This window comes from Leuciscus leuciscus, assembly GCF_965113295.1.
Source record: "Leuciscus leuciscus genome assembly, chromosome: 23".
Classification (NCBI taxonomy): domain Eukaryota; kingdom Metazoa; phylum Chordata; class Actinopteri; order Cypriniformes; family Leuciscidae; genus Leuciscus; species Leuciscus leuciscus.
In genome coordinates, this window is record NC_138747.1 from 14,282,916 (window position 1) to 14,299,562 (window position 16,647).

Sequence of the window (16,647 nt, forward strand, 5' to 3'; positions counted from 1 at the left end):
TCTGCCTTTACCAACGCTATGCACCGAACAAGGAAGTTCCTAACAGAAATGAAAGGAAAGGTGATGGTGACCAAGTTTCCGTCGAGCTGCTCGTATAACTTCTACTGGAGGACTGCCAGAGTAACTTTAATTAGTCTGTAGAAAAACTCAAACGGATTGACAAACTCGGATTAAAGTGGAAAATGCTTCGGCATCTAACACACAAATGGTTGGTTTGTTTTTGTATTTTCGTGTGTTGTCAAATCAGAGCGATGACGATGATGATGTTAAGGGGAAATCCTCACAGTGTATTCAGAGGGTCGGCAGTTTATTCACATATCGTTTTTCTATAAATAATAACTAATTTTCGCAGAAATATTGTGATGTTTTTTCTTACTCTTTGTTTGCAGGTCATTTAGGAAGGAAATGGACCTTATTTGACACTTCTGTTGTGATGCGACTGTTGAGACGTGTTGAGGTCAAAAATTCATCGGCAAGTCACTTTTGATTAATACGTTACACTCTTTAATCACACTTGATTAAAAAGTGGTTCGATGGGAGAAATACGTAGATTGATTCTGTTTACCGTACGTTCAGCATATAAAACACTTAAACTTAAACTTACTGTGGGTTTCCAGCTACATGATTTACATATTACCTGAGCTCAGGCCAGTTATGTATGCTGCATATGTATGTGTGTGTGTGTGTGTGTGTGTCCATATACATATGCAGAAGTTCATACCTAAGCTCAGGTAATATAAAAGTCATGTTGCCAATGAAATGTATGTTTAGATATGCAATATTTATTAATGTGTGTGTGTGTGTGTGGGTGGATGGGTGGGTGTACAATATATTTTAGTGGGTGTACAATATATTTTAGTTGGCAACATGATTTACATATTAGGCCTACCTGGTATTTACCAAAGGTATGAACTTCTGCATACATATATGGACACACACACACACACACACACACGGACACGTGTGTGTGTGTGTACTATATATTTTAATTGGCAACATGATTTACATATTACCTGGCATTTACCTCAGGTATGAACTTCTGCATATGGACAAATATGGACACACACACATATGGACGTGTGTGTGTGTGTGTGTGTGTGTACATACATATACGTAGTACGTACACACAGACACACACATTTTTGTGTTAAATGTTCAAATAGTTTTTGGTGGCACTGAGAATACTTTATTAATCCCATGAAAAAAATTGGAGTACCATTGGGGGAAAGGTAAAATCATGACCATATTAAATGAAGTGCAATCATGAGAGCGATTAAATTGTGAGAGCAGTTAAATTAGAGCATTAAATATAAAACTTAGCATTAAATATTTACGGCTTTAGAGGATTTTTTTTTTCTTGTCATACACAGATCCGATCATGTCATCCGCTTGTGTCAACACAATGACGGCAAGTACAGCAAGCCACCTTTGGTCCCTGGATGATGTTCTTGGTCAGGGGGCGACAGCCAGCGTCTTCAAAGCACGAAACAAAGTACTTTACCATCAACACTGATTTCCCAAATCCCTTACAAAAACAGCGCATAGACTTGACATTTCACGCTAAATGACTTTATATTCCTGTAGAAAACAGGTGAGCTGGTGGCCGTGAAGGTCTTTAACTTGGCGAGCTACAATAGGCCGTATGAGGTGCAGATGAGGGAGTTTGAGGTGCTGCAGAGGCTCAATCACATCAACATTGTTAAACTCTTTGCTGTGGAGGAGGTACGTATCTGATGTGGTTTGTGACGCTGTTTAAGATTTTCCAGCTATGATAGAATGCTTTGATGTTTCAGTTTCCTATGATGCATGGTGTCTGGGTCAATTATGGACAACTATGTGCAAGTTAGAATTTTTTCTATAGAACAGCACACACCAATGGTAGCCTATTTAATACAGTGAAATGCCAGACATAACCATAAACAAGCATGATGATATTTTTTGCAACCATTCGTATTGCAAAGGGTTTATATAGATGTATAAAAAGTTTGGGGTCTGTAAGATTTTTTTTTTTAAAGAAATTAATACTTTTATTCAGCAAGGATGCATTCAATTTGGCAGTAAAGACTTTGACGTTGCTACAACAAAAAAATCCAATTCAAATAAAATAATAATGAAAAAGGTATTAAGGTTTCCACAAAAACCTAATAACAAAATATTAAGCAGCACAACTGTTTTCAACATTGATAATAATAATATTTATTTTTTTAACACAATGGACTTGTGACTGCTGGAAATGTTTTGCCATCACAGAAATAAATCAGAATATTACTGTTTTTACTGTATTTTTTTTGTCAAACTATAGTGGTATAAAGGGCAAAAATATAATAATAATTGTAAAAGTAATAATAATACAATTTTCATGCTACATATTATGTTTTATTGTTGCAGTCTGTGGACTGTGTCAAAAAGTATGAATAAAACCATTAAAAATCTGTTCTGCATGTTGGTTATAGCCACTTAAAAATAATGTGTATCGTATCAATTATAAAAAGGCAATATAATTTGATCTTAAAATGACATGAAATGAGACTATTATTTCCAAACATTCTATAAAACTCGTATGACTCTTCACCTAAAATAGATCTGAAAATGTCATTTTTAAAGCACTACCATTTTTATTCCTGTGCATGTCAGATGCATATGAACCCGAAGCAGAAGGTTCTGGTGATGGAGCTCTGTTCAGGTGGCAGTCTGCTGAACCTGCTGGAGGAGCCTGAGAATGCGTTTGGACTTCCTGAGTCCGAGTTCCTCATCGTATTGCAGTGTGTGGGTAAGAACCGACAGAATAAATGAAGTGTTGGGTATGTAAATGGTAAGATCAGTGGTTCCCTTTCAGTTCGGTCACGTTCGACGTAGTCGGACGTACCGTACTGTTTGGGATCGCTTTGAGAGACCAATCTACTTCGAGTGTAATAAAACGAGCCATGCGATAATTGCAACGCATCTTTGCTTTTTTGCTTCGGAGCCAGGCGGTTGTACGGTTCCTGCTCTGCAATCTTATCTGAGAGTGTTTTAACTTCAAAAAAGAAGAAAGCAAGTCTGCTTCTTCGGGAGAACGTCTCTTCAAAGCTGGTGTTGGATTAAACCGTGAAATACAGCGCTGGCCGCGATCTCACAGAGAGCAAAACAGCTGTTTTCACAGCTTGAACGTTGCGCCTTCAATGAGAATTTGAGTGCTCACATCAGGCTTGCACTATTGTCCTGTTTGTGTAGCCGCTCGGCACCAGAGGGAGCATACACGGTTTGACACTGCATCTTTTTCAAGATGTCATTCAAACCGTGTGTTTCTGGATGCGGTCGTTATACTCATTTGACGGCCGCGATCACTGTTTCACATGCCTGGGCTTAAAGCATGATAAGACTGAAGGCCAATTTATACTTCTGCGTCGAGTGTACGCCGTAGTGTACGTCGTGAGCATTTATACTTCTGCGAATGTCTGTGTTGCTCTGCAGTTACACCGCCGAAACGCTAGTTGGCGCGGGTGGGTTTTAATGTTCCAGTTCCACTGTGTTTACATTCCTCGCGGCTGTTTTGAGTTTAGGTTTCTACGAGCAATGGCGACTGAAGGAGTCATACAGATGGCTGTATTTCCACACTTCTTCAAGCAATCTCTCGGTCACTTGGTCTATTTTCATGGCTCTTCACTGATCTTCGGAATTTAAAAATGGCGGGCGGGCGGTGCAGAGTGCAGAAGATCATTCCGGAAATGGGTAGGAGGAAACGCGATGCTATCCAGCCGACCAATCACAGATCTTGCGGTCCGCGTCGCCGCGACGCGTAGTTACATTTTTGAGGAGGTGCGCGTCAGGGTACGGCGAAGGGTACGACGTATGGTACACGTCAATGCGTATGCTACGCCGTACCTTCTACACGCAGAAGTATAAATTGGCCTTGACCCTGGCCTGGATATGTGCCCAAGGTTCCTACCACTCCCTTTCGGGACCAGGTGGTGAATCTGCAAGTGCTGCCCCCGGAGGAGGCAGACCCAGCCCTGACTTTTCTCTGTCCCATCCACGCTCTGCGCCTGTAGGTGGAAAGAACGCAAAGCCTCAGGACCTCAGACCAGCTCTTCGTCTGTTATGGAGGCCAGCAGAAGGGAAAGGCTGTCTCCAAGCAGAGGTTGGCCCACTGGATAGTGGATGCCATCGTCTTGGCATATCAATCCCAAGACGCACCATACCCCACCGGTTGCGAGCCCACTCCACTCGGAGTGTAGCTTCTTCCTGGGTGTCTCGCTGACAGACATTTGTAGAGCTGCGGGCTGGGCGACACCAAACACGATCGCTAGATTCAATAGCCTACGTGTCGAGCCGGTAGCTTCCCGTGTGCTCTCTTCGCATAGAAGCCAGTCAACACCGTAAGCCCCGCTCGAAGTGTCGGCTTGCTGCGCCATTCCGTTCCAATGGACTGGATACGTGCATCATTCTTGCTCCAGTAGAGTTCCTCATTAGCCGAACATGAAAGTTCCTCCATACCCCTCGTTGAGTTGTTGAGTTCCTCCACACCCCTCGGCAACGGACGTGGTGGAGCGTCTGATGCCAGGTCTAACACTTGTATGCATTGGTGGAACCTGTGCTAGGCTGGGTCCCATATGTTGTGATCCCTACCGTAATTCCTATATGTGTATTCTTCCATGGTACGGCTCCCTGCGGCGAGCCCGTGTCTTTCCCCTCAACATCTCTGACCGGTGTTGTCTCCCCCCTGTTATAGGCCGGAACCACCGCTGACTCTGGGCTCCGCTCGGCTCCTCAGCGAGAAAAAAAAAAGAAAAGAAAAAAAAGATGCGACGCATCTTCTGCTCATTATATGCTCGCACTGCAAGGCAGAACAGCTGATGCAATTATCGTATGTTATGTGCATTGGTTCGTTTTATTACACTCGAAGTAGATTGGTCTCTCAAAGCGATCCCAATCAGTACGGTACGTCCGACTACGTCTCCATTCCCTCCTTCAGGGAACGAGGGTTACATACGTAACCGTGACGTTTCTGCTCTTGTTAGGAGGCATTACTGTGGATAAATTGTGCTTTTCTCCCATTTGCACATTTACAGTCCAAGGAATGAACCACCTGCGGGAGAATGGAGTAGTGCATAGGGACATCAAACCTGGAAATATCATGAGGCAAGTGGGTGAGGATGGCCGCTCTGTGTACAAGCTGACGGACTTTGGTGCTGCCCGTGAGTTGGAGGACGATGAGAAGTTTATGTCCATATATGGCACAGAGGAATATCTGGTAAGGAGGAAACACTGTTGAATTTTTTTACAATTGTGCAATAAACTCGCTTCAACTTCCTGTATTGTTTTTAGCCATTCACAGAAAATGCTGCACATCATATCTGAAATGTCATCAGGTGTTTGTTGTGGTTCCTGTGATCAGTCTCTGATATAATAACTCTTCATCTGCTGAACTTGTGTGTTTCAGCATCCGGACATGTATGAGCGTGCAGTATTGAGGAAACCTCAGCAGAAAACTTATGGTGTGTCTGTGGATCTGTGGAGCATTGGCGTCACCTTCTACCATGCTGCCGCTGGCAGTCTTCCCTTCATACCATATGGAGGCCCACGCAAAAACAAGAAGATCATGTAAGAAATGGATTTTGAAAAAATTGTTTACTTGGTTTTTCTATAATAAATTATATATTTATCATAACTGTAAATTATAGAATAATTTATTATGAATAGAGCTACTAGTAGCTTTTTCTTCTTTTAAAAATAAGCATAAACTCTAACCCTGTGTGATGTGTTGCATTTCTATTTGCATTAGACTTATTTTTGTGCTATTTTCGGTGGCTTTTGGTGCTCTTACCAGGTACAAGATCACGACAGAGAAGCCAGAGGGAGCCATAGCAGGTGTGCAGAAGGTGGAAGACGGACCCATTGAATGGAGCTACCAACTGCCACACTGTTGCCAACTCTCAGAGTGAGTTACTCTATGCGCAAGTGTGTTAAACATTGAAGACAGACAGTAGTGGGAAAGAAATTGTATGTGGACCTCAGTCAGGAATGCTATATTATTTATTGGATGCAAATGAAAATGAGTTTGTGAGGGGAAAATACCATTCTTTCAATATGTTTTTCTGGATTAAGGTCCTAATTTTTTGTCCACTGGAATTTTTATTAAATTATTGATCAACACCAAGGTCCACAATATTTCAAACCCATTACACAGATTTGTTTTCATTTACCTCAAATTAATAAAGTCACATCTACTGTGTGGAATACACTACACACCTAGATATTTGCTGCAATTTACAGTCTGGATGACTTAGGGCTGGGCGATAAATCGATTTTATCGATTAACTCGAATGTGTAGTTTACGTCGATTTGTTTGAATGAAAATCGTTTTTCTCTTTAACATTCGCCAACGCTCCCCTCTGGGCTACCGTAGCTCCGAACGGGCTCAGCCCTTCCCCCGCGCATTTGGCACATGGGGTTTGGCATAGAGATACACAAACAACATGGCAAATTAACAAGACCGCGGCAGCACAAGCACACCTGCCAAAAAACAACCTACAGTCTTACAAACATTTACAAACTCACCATGAGACTCACGCAATCGTCACTTTTTACACGCTCTCACGCCACACATCCATTTTACATTTACATTTATTCATTTAGCTGACGCTTTTTATCCAAAGCGACTTATAATTGCTATATATGTCAGAGGTCGCACGCCTCTGGAGCAACTAGGGGTTAAGTGTCTTGCTCAGGGACACATTGGTGTCTCACAGTGGATTCGAACCCGGGTCTCTCACACCAAAGGCATGTGTCTTATCCATTGCGCCACCACCACCCCTCTCACACAGAGAAAAATCGTGAAGCAAAGAGGACACTGACACCGACAGAGAAGGTTACTATTGCAGTGAAACAAATTCTTAGCTCTCAGATTCTGTCGATTTAATTACGAAATTCAAACAATAAACTCCGTTTTGGCGCTTGACAGATCGCTGACAGAGTTCAAGTGGCACGTGAACCGATCATCTGTTACTCTTTACTACTAGTTAATTGTAGGCTAAATAAACACAAATGATCAATAGGTAATTTGAAAGATACAGTTCAACTTACCGAAATGAAATAAAATCGATCGATCAGTGTTTTTCAACTGCGGAAAGAGGTCTATAATAACAGCTGGAGAACAATATGTCACGTAACATTACATTTACCTCTGGAAAGCCATTTAATGACCATAGCACATTAGTTGGACTTTAAAATAATTGCTGTAGAGAGGAGTATTTTGCTAAATATGATAACTATATTACATATTTATTATATTTTTACCTATATCATTAAAATAATATTATAATGTTGTTATTATAAAAAAAACGCATTATATTTAATTTGAGATGTTATTTTTAACCTTTAATAATAATACCAGCTGACAGGGCTTTAAATTAACATGTATCTACCTAGTATTTATCCAAAGGAATCGATATTGAATCAAGATCAGAATCAAATCACAAGAATTGAATTGAAATTGTGAAAGCAATAATAAAAACAGTAGCATACCAGTCATTGTACCATGTAAACATTGTGTTGTCACTAAACTTAATAAAATTATGTTTAGTTACCAAATGTTTTGACAATCACAGTACACTTTATTGTGATGTACTTTTTTTTTTTCACGTTCCCCCCCAATCCCAATCCACCCATTTTATGTTATGTTACGTTATGTTATGTTACATTTTCACTGTTTACAAAGGCAGGGCCTGCCATCTTGTCTTTTTGGCTTGTTGTTTCTGATTGCACTTTAACCCCAAGGGGGAAATCCAAATCAAATCCCAGAAGGGAAAATCAAAACAAAATAAAAGTTAAAACTTGTTTTGAACAATTTCTTTGTCATCTGCAGATTGATTTTAAGTAAGGGAAGAAAAATAAATCGATTTAAATCGTAAATTGGATTTTTTGTGAAAAAGTCGGGGATTTTTTTTTTAGGCCATATCGCCCAGCCCTAGGATGACTCTATGCTAGTTGCTGGAGGTCAGAGGTTTTTTAGGTAGTTGGAATTTACTGATTTGACAGTCAATAATTGTCAAGCATCTCATAGCAGCAAGGTGCATGTTTGTTGTGTTCGGAACACCTTCTAAAGTAATTGTGGGATCCCAAGTCGTTTAGTGTATGATGCAAAGTTTTTCTCTGTAACCATTTACAAAATCGGTAAATGTATGTGTAGTGTATTCCAGCCTGTTGGCTCGTTTAATTGTTTGCTTTTTGCATGCTTTTATTCATCATGATTTACATGCTTGAAAGAACACTGAAGTTTCTTAAAGGCTTTTCACACTGCGCTTAAACCCGGGTTATAGTTGTTCTAAACATCGCTTTTAACCCCAGGCAGAAAAACGTTTCACACTTCTTATTGATAAGCTGCGTTAGCACCGTTTTTTACCTGGGTTTATGAAACCTTGCTTAGGAGCAGTGTTAGCACCGCTTTTGATGCGGTGTTATAATGTTACGGCTAGATGCTTAGCAACCGACACCCAATCACATGATATTCACATTCTTTGGATGGTCACAGAAACACTGCCCTTTGGAGGGGAAGGAATGGTGAGTGAAAATGCGTCAATTAAAGTGAAGAAGAGACCGTTTAATTTGTATCTTTATAGTCCAAAAAGTCCATTCAGGAAATATTTGATAGGGGTTGGCAATATAGTATATACTATGAAGTTGCACAATGCTAGAACCTTAATGTAAACCGGTTGTGTGCTACGTTTTTCCAGACACTGACACCACAAATAACAATGTTATCCCAGGGTTTAGGAATGTGCAGTGTGAAACGTCAGCATATGAATTCCCATGATTAATTGTTAAATTAATTACTGTTGACCCGGGGTTTAACTATTTCTTGTGGGCCTTTAGAGTTTGGGAGCAGTTTACCAATGGCTCTGTATCTTTTTGTAGGGGTTTGAAGACTCAAATGATCCCAGTGTTGGCCAGCATACTGGAGGCCAATCAGGAGAAGTGTTGGGGCTTTGTCCAGTTCTTTTCTGCAACCACTGATATCCTGAACCGCATCACTGTCCACATCTTCTCTCTCCAGCAGGCCACAACACACAGCATCTACATCCACTTTCACAACACGTATGTGTGCTCTGAGAGAAGAGATTCCTTATCTGTTTACTGCAACTAAACTACTGTGACGTTACAATGTGGACTATTTTTTTTTTTTTTTTTATGTTACTGTATATGAAAATTCAGTTTCTCAATATATTGTAAATATAGATGCCATTTGGATGACCCAAATGGTCATCATTTAAAAAAGATTTCCTACAATGTAGGTACAGTGGGTACGGAAAGTATTCAGACCCCCTTAAATTTTTCACTCTTTGTTATATTGCAGCCATTTGCTAAAATCATTTAAGTCCTTTTTTTTTCCTCATTATTGTACACACAGCACCCCATATTGACAGAAAAACACAGAATTGTTGACATTTTTGCACATTTATTAAAAAAGAAAAACTGAAATATCACATGGTCCTAAGTATTCAGACCCTTTGCTCAGTATTTAGTAGAATCACCCTTTTGATCTAATACAGCCATGAGTCTTTTTGGGAAAGATGCAACAAGTTTTTCACACCTGGATTTGGGTATCCTCTGCCATTCCTCCTTGCAGATCCTCTCCAGCTCTGTCAGGTTGATGGTAAACGTTGGTGGACAGCCATTTTCAGGTCTCTCCAGAGATGCTCAATTGGGTTTAAGTCAGGGCTCTGGCTGGGCCATTCAAGAACAGTCACGGAGTTGTTGTGAAGCCACTCCTTCGATTGCAACCAGTCGTCCTGTCCCTGCAGCTGAAAAACACCCCCACAGCATGATGCTGCCACCACCATGCTTCACTGTTGAGACTGTATTGGACAGGTGATGAGCAGTGCCTGGTTTTCTCCACACATACCGCTTAGAATTAAGGCCAAAAAGTTCTATCTTGGTCTCATCAGACCAGAGAATCTTATTTATCACCATCTTGGAGTCCTTCAGGTGTGCTTTAATGTGTCTTGCACTGAGGAGAGGCTTCCGTCGAGCCACTCTGCCATAAAGCCCCGACTGGTGGATGGCTGCAGTGATGGTTGACTTACTACAACTTTCTCCCATCTCCCGACTGCATCTCTGCAGCTCAGCCACAGTGATCTTTGGGTTCTTCTTTACCTCTCTCACCAATGCTCTTCTCCCCCGATAGCTCAGTTTGGCCGGACGGCCAGCTCTAGGAAGGGTTCTGGTCGTCCCAAACGTCTTCCATTTAAGGATTATGGAGGCCACTGTGCTCTTAGGAACCTTAAGTGCAGCAGAATTTTTTTTTGTAACCTTGGCCAGATCTGTGCCTTGCCACAATTCTGTCTCTGAGCTCTTCAGGCAGTTCCTTTGACCTCATGATTCTCATTTGCTCTGACATGCACTGTGAGCTGTAAGGTCTTATATAGACAGGTGTGTGGCTTTCCTAATCAAGTCCAATCAGTATAATCAAACACAGCTGGACTCAAATGAAGGTGTAGAACCATCTCAAGGATGATCAGAAGAAATGGACAGCACCTGAGTTAAATATATGAGTGTCACAGCAAAGGGTCTGAATACTTAGGACCATGTGATATTTCAGTTTTCTTTTTTAATAAATGTGCCAAAATGTCAACAATTCTGTGTTTTTCTGTCAATATGGGGTGCTGTGTGTACAATAATGAGGAAAAAAAATGAACTTAAATGATTTTAGCAAATGGCTGCAATATAACAAAGAGTGAAAAATTTAAGGGGGTCTGAATACTTTCCGTACCCACTGTATGAATGAGGGTGCAATTTTTTTTCTGAATGACTTTTCACAGTCCCTCCGAAATATATATATATATTTTCTTGTTGTTATCCTCAAGGGTCTCAATCTTTTTTGAGGATGTTCAGGCCCAAACTGGAATTGAACCTGCGGCTCAACAGTACCGGTTTCAGGGTCATCCTCTCATATTGGAGCCGAGCATGAAAGTAGTAAACCTTCCTCCCACCAGTCCAGACCGCCCTATCATTCTGATCAGCCGACGACCAGAGAAATTAGAAGGACATCCATACAGAGAACGTAAGGACACAATAAATTCGATTTTTTTTCTTTCTCTTATGAGACATTTTATGAACACTTTAAGATGTTTGCGTGAGTATTAAGTTTATATTTTTCAATTTCATGTATTTTTACAAATAATGAGAGGTTGCATGGTCTCCTTCCCTTCTTTATTCTTCCACCATCCCTTCTATTTTCATCTGTTCTATAGCTGAAGCCCCTGCCATGCCTACAAAGTTTGACGTCATGGCAGATTACGCTTTCTCCAAGGTAAGCAAGCCTCTTTTGTTTTTATCTTTGGTGCTTATTTTTGGTGGACATTATAACACTATTATCCCTAAACCTCACACTGTTGTTTTTGTTCCTCCTAAAGAGCATTGTTGGGGTCATTCATCAGTACCTGCGTATAGCTCGCTCATTCCAGAAGTACAGAGAACTGATTCTGCAGGGGTTCTACAGCTACATGTGAGTGCTAATATTATCAGTGTTCTGCATGCGTCACTATCCTGATAAATATTGCCACAAGAAAACACCCCCAATTACGGGATTACCTTGACATTTTAGTGTGTCCAATAACAATATTCTTGACTTTTCAGTGAAAACATAGGCTTTGAATGCAGTAATGTGGCGCACAGGATTGCCATGGTGAATATGAAGCTGCTTTCTTCTATCAGCACAGTGGAGAGTCTCAATCGGTTGTAAGAATTTGCATACTGAATATGTGTTTAAATAAAGCTTATTAAACTACAGTAAGCATTAGTTTCGTGATATTATGTTGTAAGGTTGTTATTTAGTGATGGACATCTCTTCGTTCTTCCCAACCAGCACTCAGAAGTTTGCACATGAGTTTCCTGAATATATAGACAGTAAGAAGGAGCTCCCACTGGTAAGAGTTGTTGTGAAATGTATATTGAATAAGTGAATTAGAATGCGCCATAGTTTGCATCCTTGAGGTTTATCATTGTGTGTAGATAGAAGAGGATTTGCAGCGAATGTACAGCACTGGAATCAGAGAGTTCCAGAATCAACTACAGCACCTGCATGTGATGCTGTCTAAACACTCTGAGACACTGGCCCAGGATAAGAGGTCAGTTGGGGTTAATTGGAATTATACAGTTTATGATTTTCATACTCTTTCATCACAGTATTAAATCATTATGCTGGTGCTAAGGAATTTTTTTTTGCACTTATCTGTTGTTTTATTTTGATTTATAAAACATTGAAACTAAATTTCAATACAATTGATGGTGTTAACATTTAAAATATTGTTATTTAACATGTTACTCAATAATTATTATACATTATTTAACACATATTTATTTATCTATTTATTTGTATGGATTCAAGCTATTAATTAGCTAACTTTTTCTTCCAGTACCATAACATTTAAGCACAACATTTATCCAAATCTTGATTTAAAAATTAACGTATTCTGTAAATTAATAAACATATTACATACCATACATAACAAACACACACAAGCATTATTTAAGATTTATAAATTATATAAGATAAAAAACATTAATATAATATTCTACTGGAAATGTTTGATCAAGCTCTATTAATTTAGCATATTATTATGGAAGGTTATGACTTACAATTATAAATAATTATAAAAAATAATTAAATAAATAAATAAAATTAATTATTAATACAGTGATTATTGAAAAATTTTATACAGTAATAATGAAAATAATTTACCTTCTCTTTAATGCAGCATCCAGAAGATGGAGGTTTTGTCTGGGAAAATTGTTGCAGTTCATCAGCAGTATTACAGAGACCGAGTGGCAGGAAGTAAGTGGAAGCATGTTTTTCCTGTCATATAACAATATAACATAACACAAAACAAATTCATGACACCTGTTGTCAAAAAGGTCTGAATTTCTGCAGATCAGATAAAGGCTATAAACCCATGATAAGAGTTCTTCTCAACCAGTCTGTGGTTTCAGGAAGCTTAGCAAAAATTCACTGAACTCTGTGAATGTACTGTATATTAGGCAGTGACCCATTTATGTCACTCGCAGTCCTGGAAGCTGGACGTGGAGTTTCATGAGTGGAGCCAGTTGCTGAGATTAGTGAGATTAGTTTCAGAGTTGCTTGTACCCGCTGCAGGGAGAGGAGGCACTGTTGTGCTGTCTTATCTGACAGCAAGACCATTCCAGACAGGCAAGCATGGAGACAGAAGAATAGACCTCCCCTTTCTGCCTGGCTGCATTGATAATGTTAGATATGACTCTGCAGAGAAGCCAGTCAGCGAAAATAGAGCTTATCTTGAGCAATCACACAAAAAAGAACTGCGGTATTGGGTCGAAGTTTTTGAATATGTTCTCTGACTGCTGCTAATTCATTCACTTTCTGTCCCAGAGCTCGGCTATAATGACGAACAGATTCACAAGTTTGAGAAGTAAGTATTAAACACCTGGAGCATCTTGAATGAGTGTCTGTTCTCACGGTAATTAAACTGAGAAACTGCTATATTCTGCCCAGGCTCAATCTGTCTTCATACATAAAGAAAGTCAAGACTTTATTCAAGGATGACTGTTTGCAGAAGTACCAGGATGTTCTGATTTCTGCTGGTAACTGGAACAGGTAAGACAGAGGTCAGATGAGTAAGAGCACACCATTATGATGACTGGTAGCAGCATGCAGTAAATATTCTTTGTATTTTGTACATTTAATTAGTTGGCATGGATTTTTCATCTGAAGTGACTTTTAGTGCCAGTACAGACTTGTTCATGTGTACAATAACGGATCAACAGTATTATAATCTCAGTAAATATTGTTTCCAGTCTCCAGAGATTCTTAGTCTTCCCAACATATAACCTCTGTGTTAGCAGCTTCCACTTAAATCAAACACATTTCATACACTATTCATTACTGACACTGTTTTTATGGCTTGTCAATGCCATATGTATTTCAATGACCATGTGAGTCTTATTTCTACAGAGTTCTCTATGAGATTCAGACAAGTCTAGAACATTTTGGTGGTGTCCTGCGGCAGAGAATGGGGGATCTGCATCTGTGTGAGGCCCAGCAGAACAAGGTCAGCCCTCTGATTCCCACAGAATACACACATAGTCTGTCTTTAGCCCTCTTCAGGCATGACTAGTTGTCCCTAGGGAGGTTAGGTGAATTTTGTGTTTCACAGACTCGCTTTGTGATTTTAATCCCGTCCAAAATGAACACGGCTGTGTTTTTCTCATAAAAAAAATTACACCACAAATTTGTTGGCTCAATCCCATCTGGAAAAGAATGTAAGGGCAGAATTACATTTTTTCACAGCAGTTCTCCTCATTTACTTACACCTTAAATACTGCCTTGTGCAAAGTGACTATCGCTGCATCGGAATATGCCTACTTCCTTACTATATAGTTGGCGAAAAACAGTATATGAGCCGAGTAGTGTGTACGAATACATAGTAGGTAGAAAAGTACCCGGATGATCTACTTCCGCCGAGATTCTAAAGCGTGCATTCAGTGGACAGTTTACTATCCCACGAGGCCACTGGAGAGGACTTGTGAATTTAAGTGAAGCGACGCAACTGATGACGTATGTCACGTGACAATGACAACATGGCAGATGTAATATGTCCGAATTTCATTCATACTATATAGAACATACTATTTTTAAACGGTTGCAAAGAAAGTTTCAAACCAAATGTACTACCTACTATATAGTATGCGATTTTGGACGCAGCATGTGGATTTTTATGGAGATTTTTTGCAAACTTTCTGTTTGAAACTGAAATCAGTTTCAGTTCATTTAGTTCTGCCATCACTTCTAATCAACTTCCAACGATTCTCGTTCCCAACGCTTAACTCCTTCCCTCAATTCACGTTTTTCTGTCTAAACCAATTGGATTAATCTATTCTAAAGTTTGACTTTTATACCTGATCGTCAGAAAGCTTGGATTGAAAGTAACCTGACCACCTTCCCTTCCTCTTCTCCACCTTCGCAGGTTCTTGACAGAGCTGTGTTAAGAGCTCTCCACCAGCCAATAGGAGCTGAGGGGGTGGATGGACCGAAAAAAGATGAGCACATGATTCTCAAGTATGTCATTGTAATGAAGATGAGACAGCATTTATCAATTCCAACAAAAATATAAATAATCAAATTGTTTCCAGAATGAACAGATTAAAGGATGAGATGGAGGCTGTGGCACGGGAGCTGCAGAATAACAACAATATGATAGAAAGGTATGGTGTTTAGCTGCAAGTGCTACTGTTATTGTGTACACTAGAAACATCCTTTTAAATTTAACAAGACATATTTTTTAAGCCTTTCTGTAGTTACTTCTACACTTCCAGTGGAGACAAAAATACCTCAACCCAACAGACCATGAAGACCTCAAGGAATACAGAATGCAACGCAATGTCACAGAGCCCAGATATCTGAGCTAAAAGGAAAGAGAAAGCAAAACAAATCAAACAGGCAATACAAACAGGCACCACAAAACTGTCCTTATTTAAACCTCTCTAACCCTAAACAACAGATTAATGGCTATTACCAGGGAAGGCAGCTGAAATTGCATGATGTGTTCTGAGGTTCAAAGAGGTAACTACACATTTTGTCAAGTCAGTGTTAATGTAATTACTGCATTTTACCTTTAAACAGTCTAGTAAGTATGGATTTACTCTGCCAAGAAGAAAGAAATATAGATCAGTTGTAACTACTAGCTACATCAGTTTTCCTGAGTAATCTTGAGACTTAAATATTGATGGCACTGTGCATTCAGCTGACAATAATAGTGTCATTAGTGCACAGCCATGGAATAAAGAGAGAGGTGTTTAATCTGCCCTGTGTAATCGATTCTGGTTTTGAGAGATAACTGCAATAATTGAATTAGTCTATTAATCACAGCAGCTTAATCACAAAACACGGAGCTCTAAAGAAAGTTTTGTTTGTTTGAGAGTATTCAGCTGGGCTTCTGAAAAATGAGAATCGTGCAAAGATTATCATCCTACAAATACTGAGTCAACAGACTCCTGTTACTACTTGAAGTGAAAGTAAAATATTTGTTGGGTGGGTTCTGATGTCACATTATGGGGAATTCCTTGTGCTGGGGGGGAACTATGGTGACCTTACAGAGACCACATTGTGGTTCCGTTTTTAAGTTTGTTTTGTTTTGTCATGGAATTTTATCAACTTACCATTTTGGCAGTTTGTAAACAGATGTGTTAATTTTTTTAATTTTTTTTTAGATCTTCAGTTTCTTAGTGTAATCGGAAATTTGCAGACTCTGCACTAATAAAATGTTTAACACAATTGATGAAACTTACATTTTTAGTTAAAATTGTTTTAAGTTGAAACAATTTAATAAATTATACAAATTATATGCTATGTAATGAATATAGACTAAAAGCAATTGCATGTACAGTATGTATGAATGTATGACACAGTGGATATAAAAAGTCTACACACTCCTGTTAAAACATGTTTTTATGGAAAAAGCGAAATAAAGATAAAATCATGGACTGAACTGACCTCAGCTGATCAATGACACTTCTTTTTAGAGCTACTTTACAGCAGAAAATAGAATTCTGTTTGCATCATTGAACCTTTATTTTTCTGTTTATCCCTGTAAAGCTGCTTTGAAACCATCTGTATTGTATAAAGCGATATATAAA

General features: G+C 39.4%; 1 protein-coding gene across 2 annotated transcripts; it reads left to right on the plus strand.

The window, feature by feature from the left end:
* ikbke (inhibitor of nuclear factor kappa B kinase subunit epsilon) lies at nucleotides 1–16,503 on the plus strand. 2 transcript variants are annotated; one of them, XM_082156130.1, is made up of 22 exons: nucleotides 1–208; nucleotides 390–490; nucleotides 1,371–1,492; nucleotides 1,585–1,722; nucleotides 2,635–2,770; nucleotides 5,052–5,233; nucleotides 5,423–5,583; nucleotides 5,810–5,920; nucleotides 8,896–9,075; nucleotides 10,845–11,041; nucleotides 11,232–11,290; nucleotides 11,394–11,485; nucleotides 11,617–11,718; nucleotides 11,846–11,906; nucleotides 11,992–12,107; nucleotides 12,738–12,814; nucleotides 13,385–13,424; nucleotides 13,508–13,609; nucleotides 13,967–14,063; nucleotides 14,979–15,070; nucleotides 15,145–15,216; nucleotides 15,299–16,503. In XM_082156130.1, exons 3-22 carry the CDS (start codon nucleotides 1,379–1,381, stop codon nucleotides 15,360–15,362), a joined length of 2,193 nt encoding a protein of 730 aa, XP_082012256.1. In that variant the 5' UTR covers nucleotides 1–208; nucleotides 390–490; nucleotides 1,371–1,378; the 3' UTR covers nucleotides 15,363–16,503. The 2 variants fall into 2 exon arrangements, with proteins under 2 accessions (XP_082012256.1, XP_082012255.1); XM_082156129.1 differs by having other exon boundaries at nucleotides 2–208; nucleotides 390–472.
* Nucleotides 16,504–16,647: the final 144 nt, after the last annotated feature.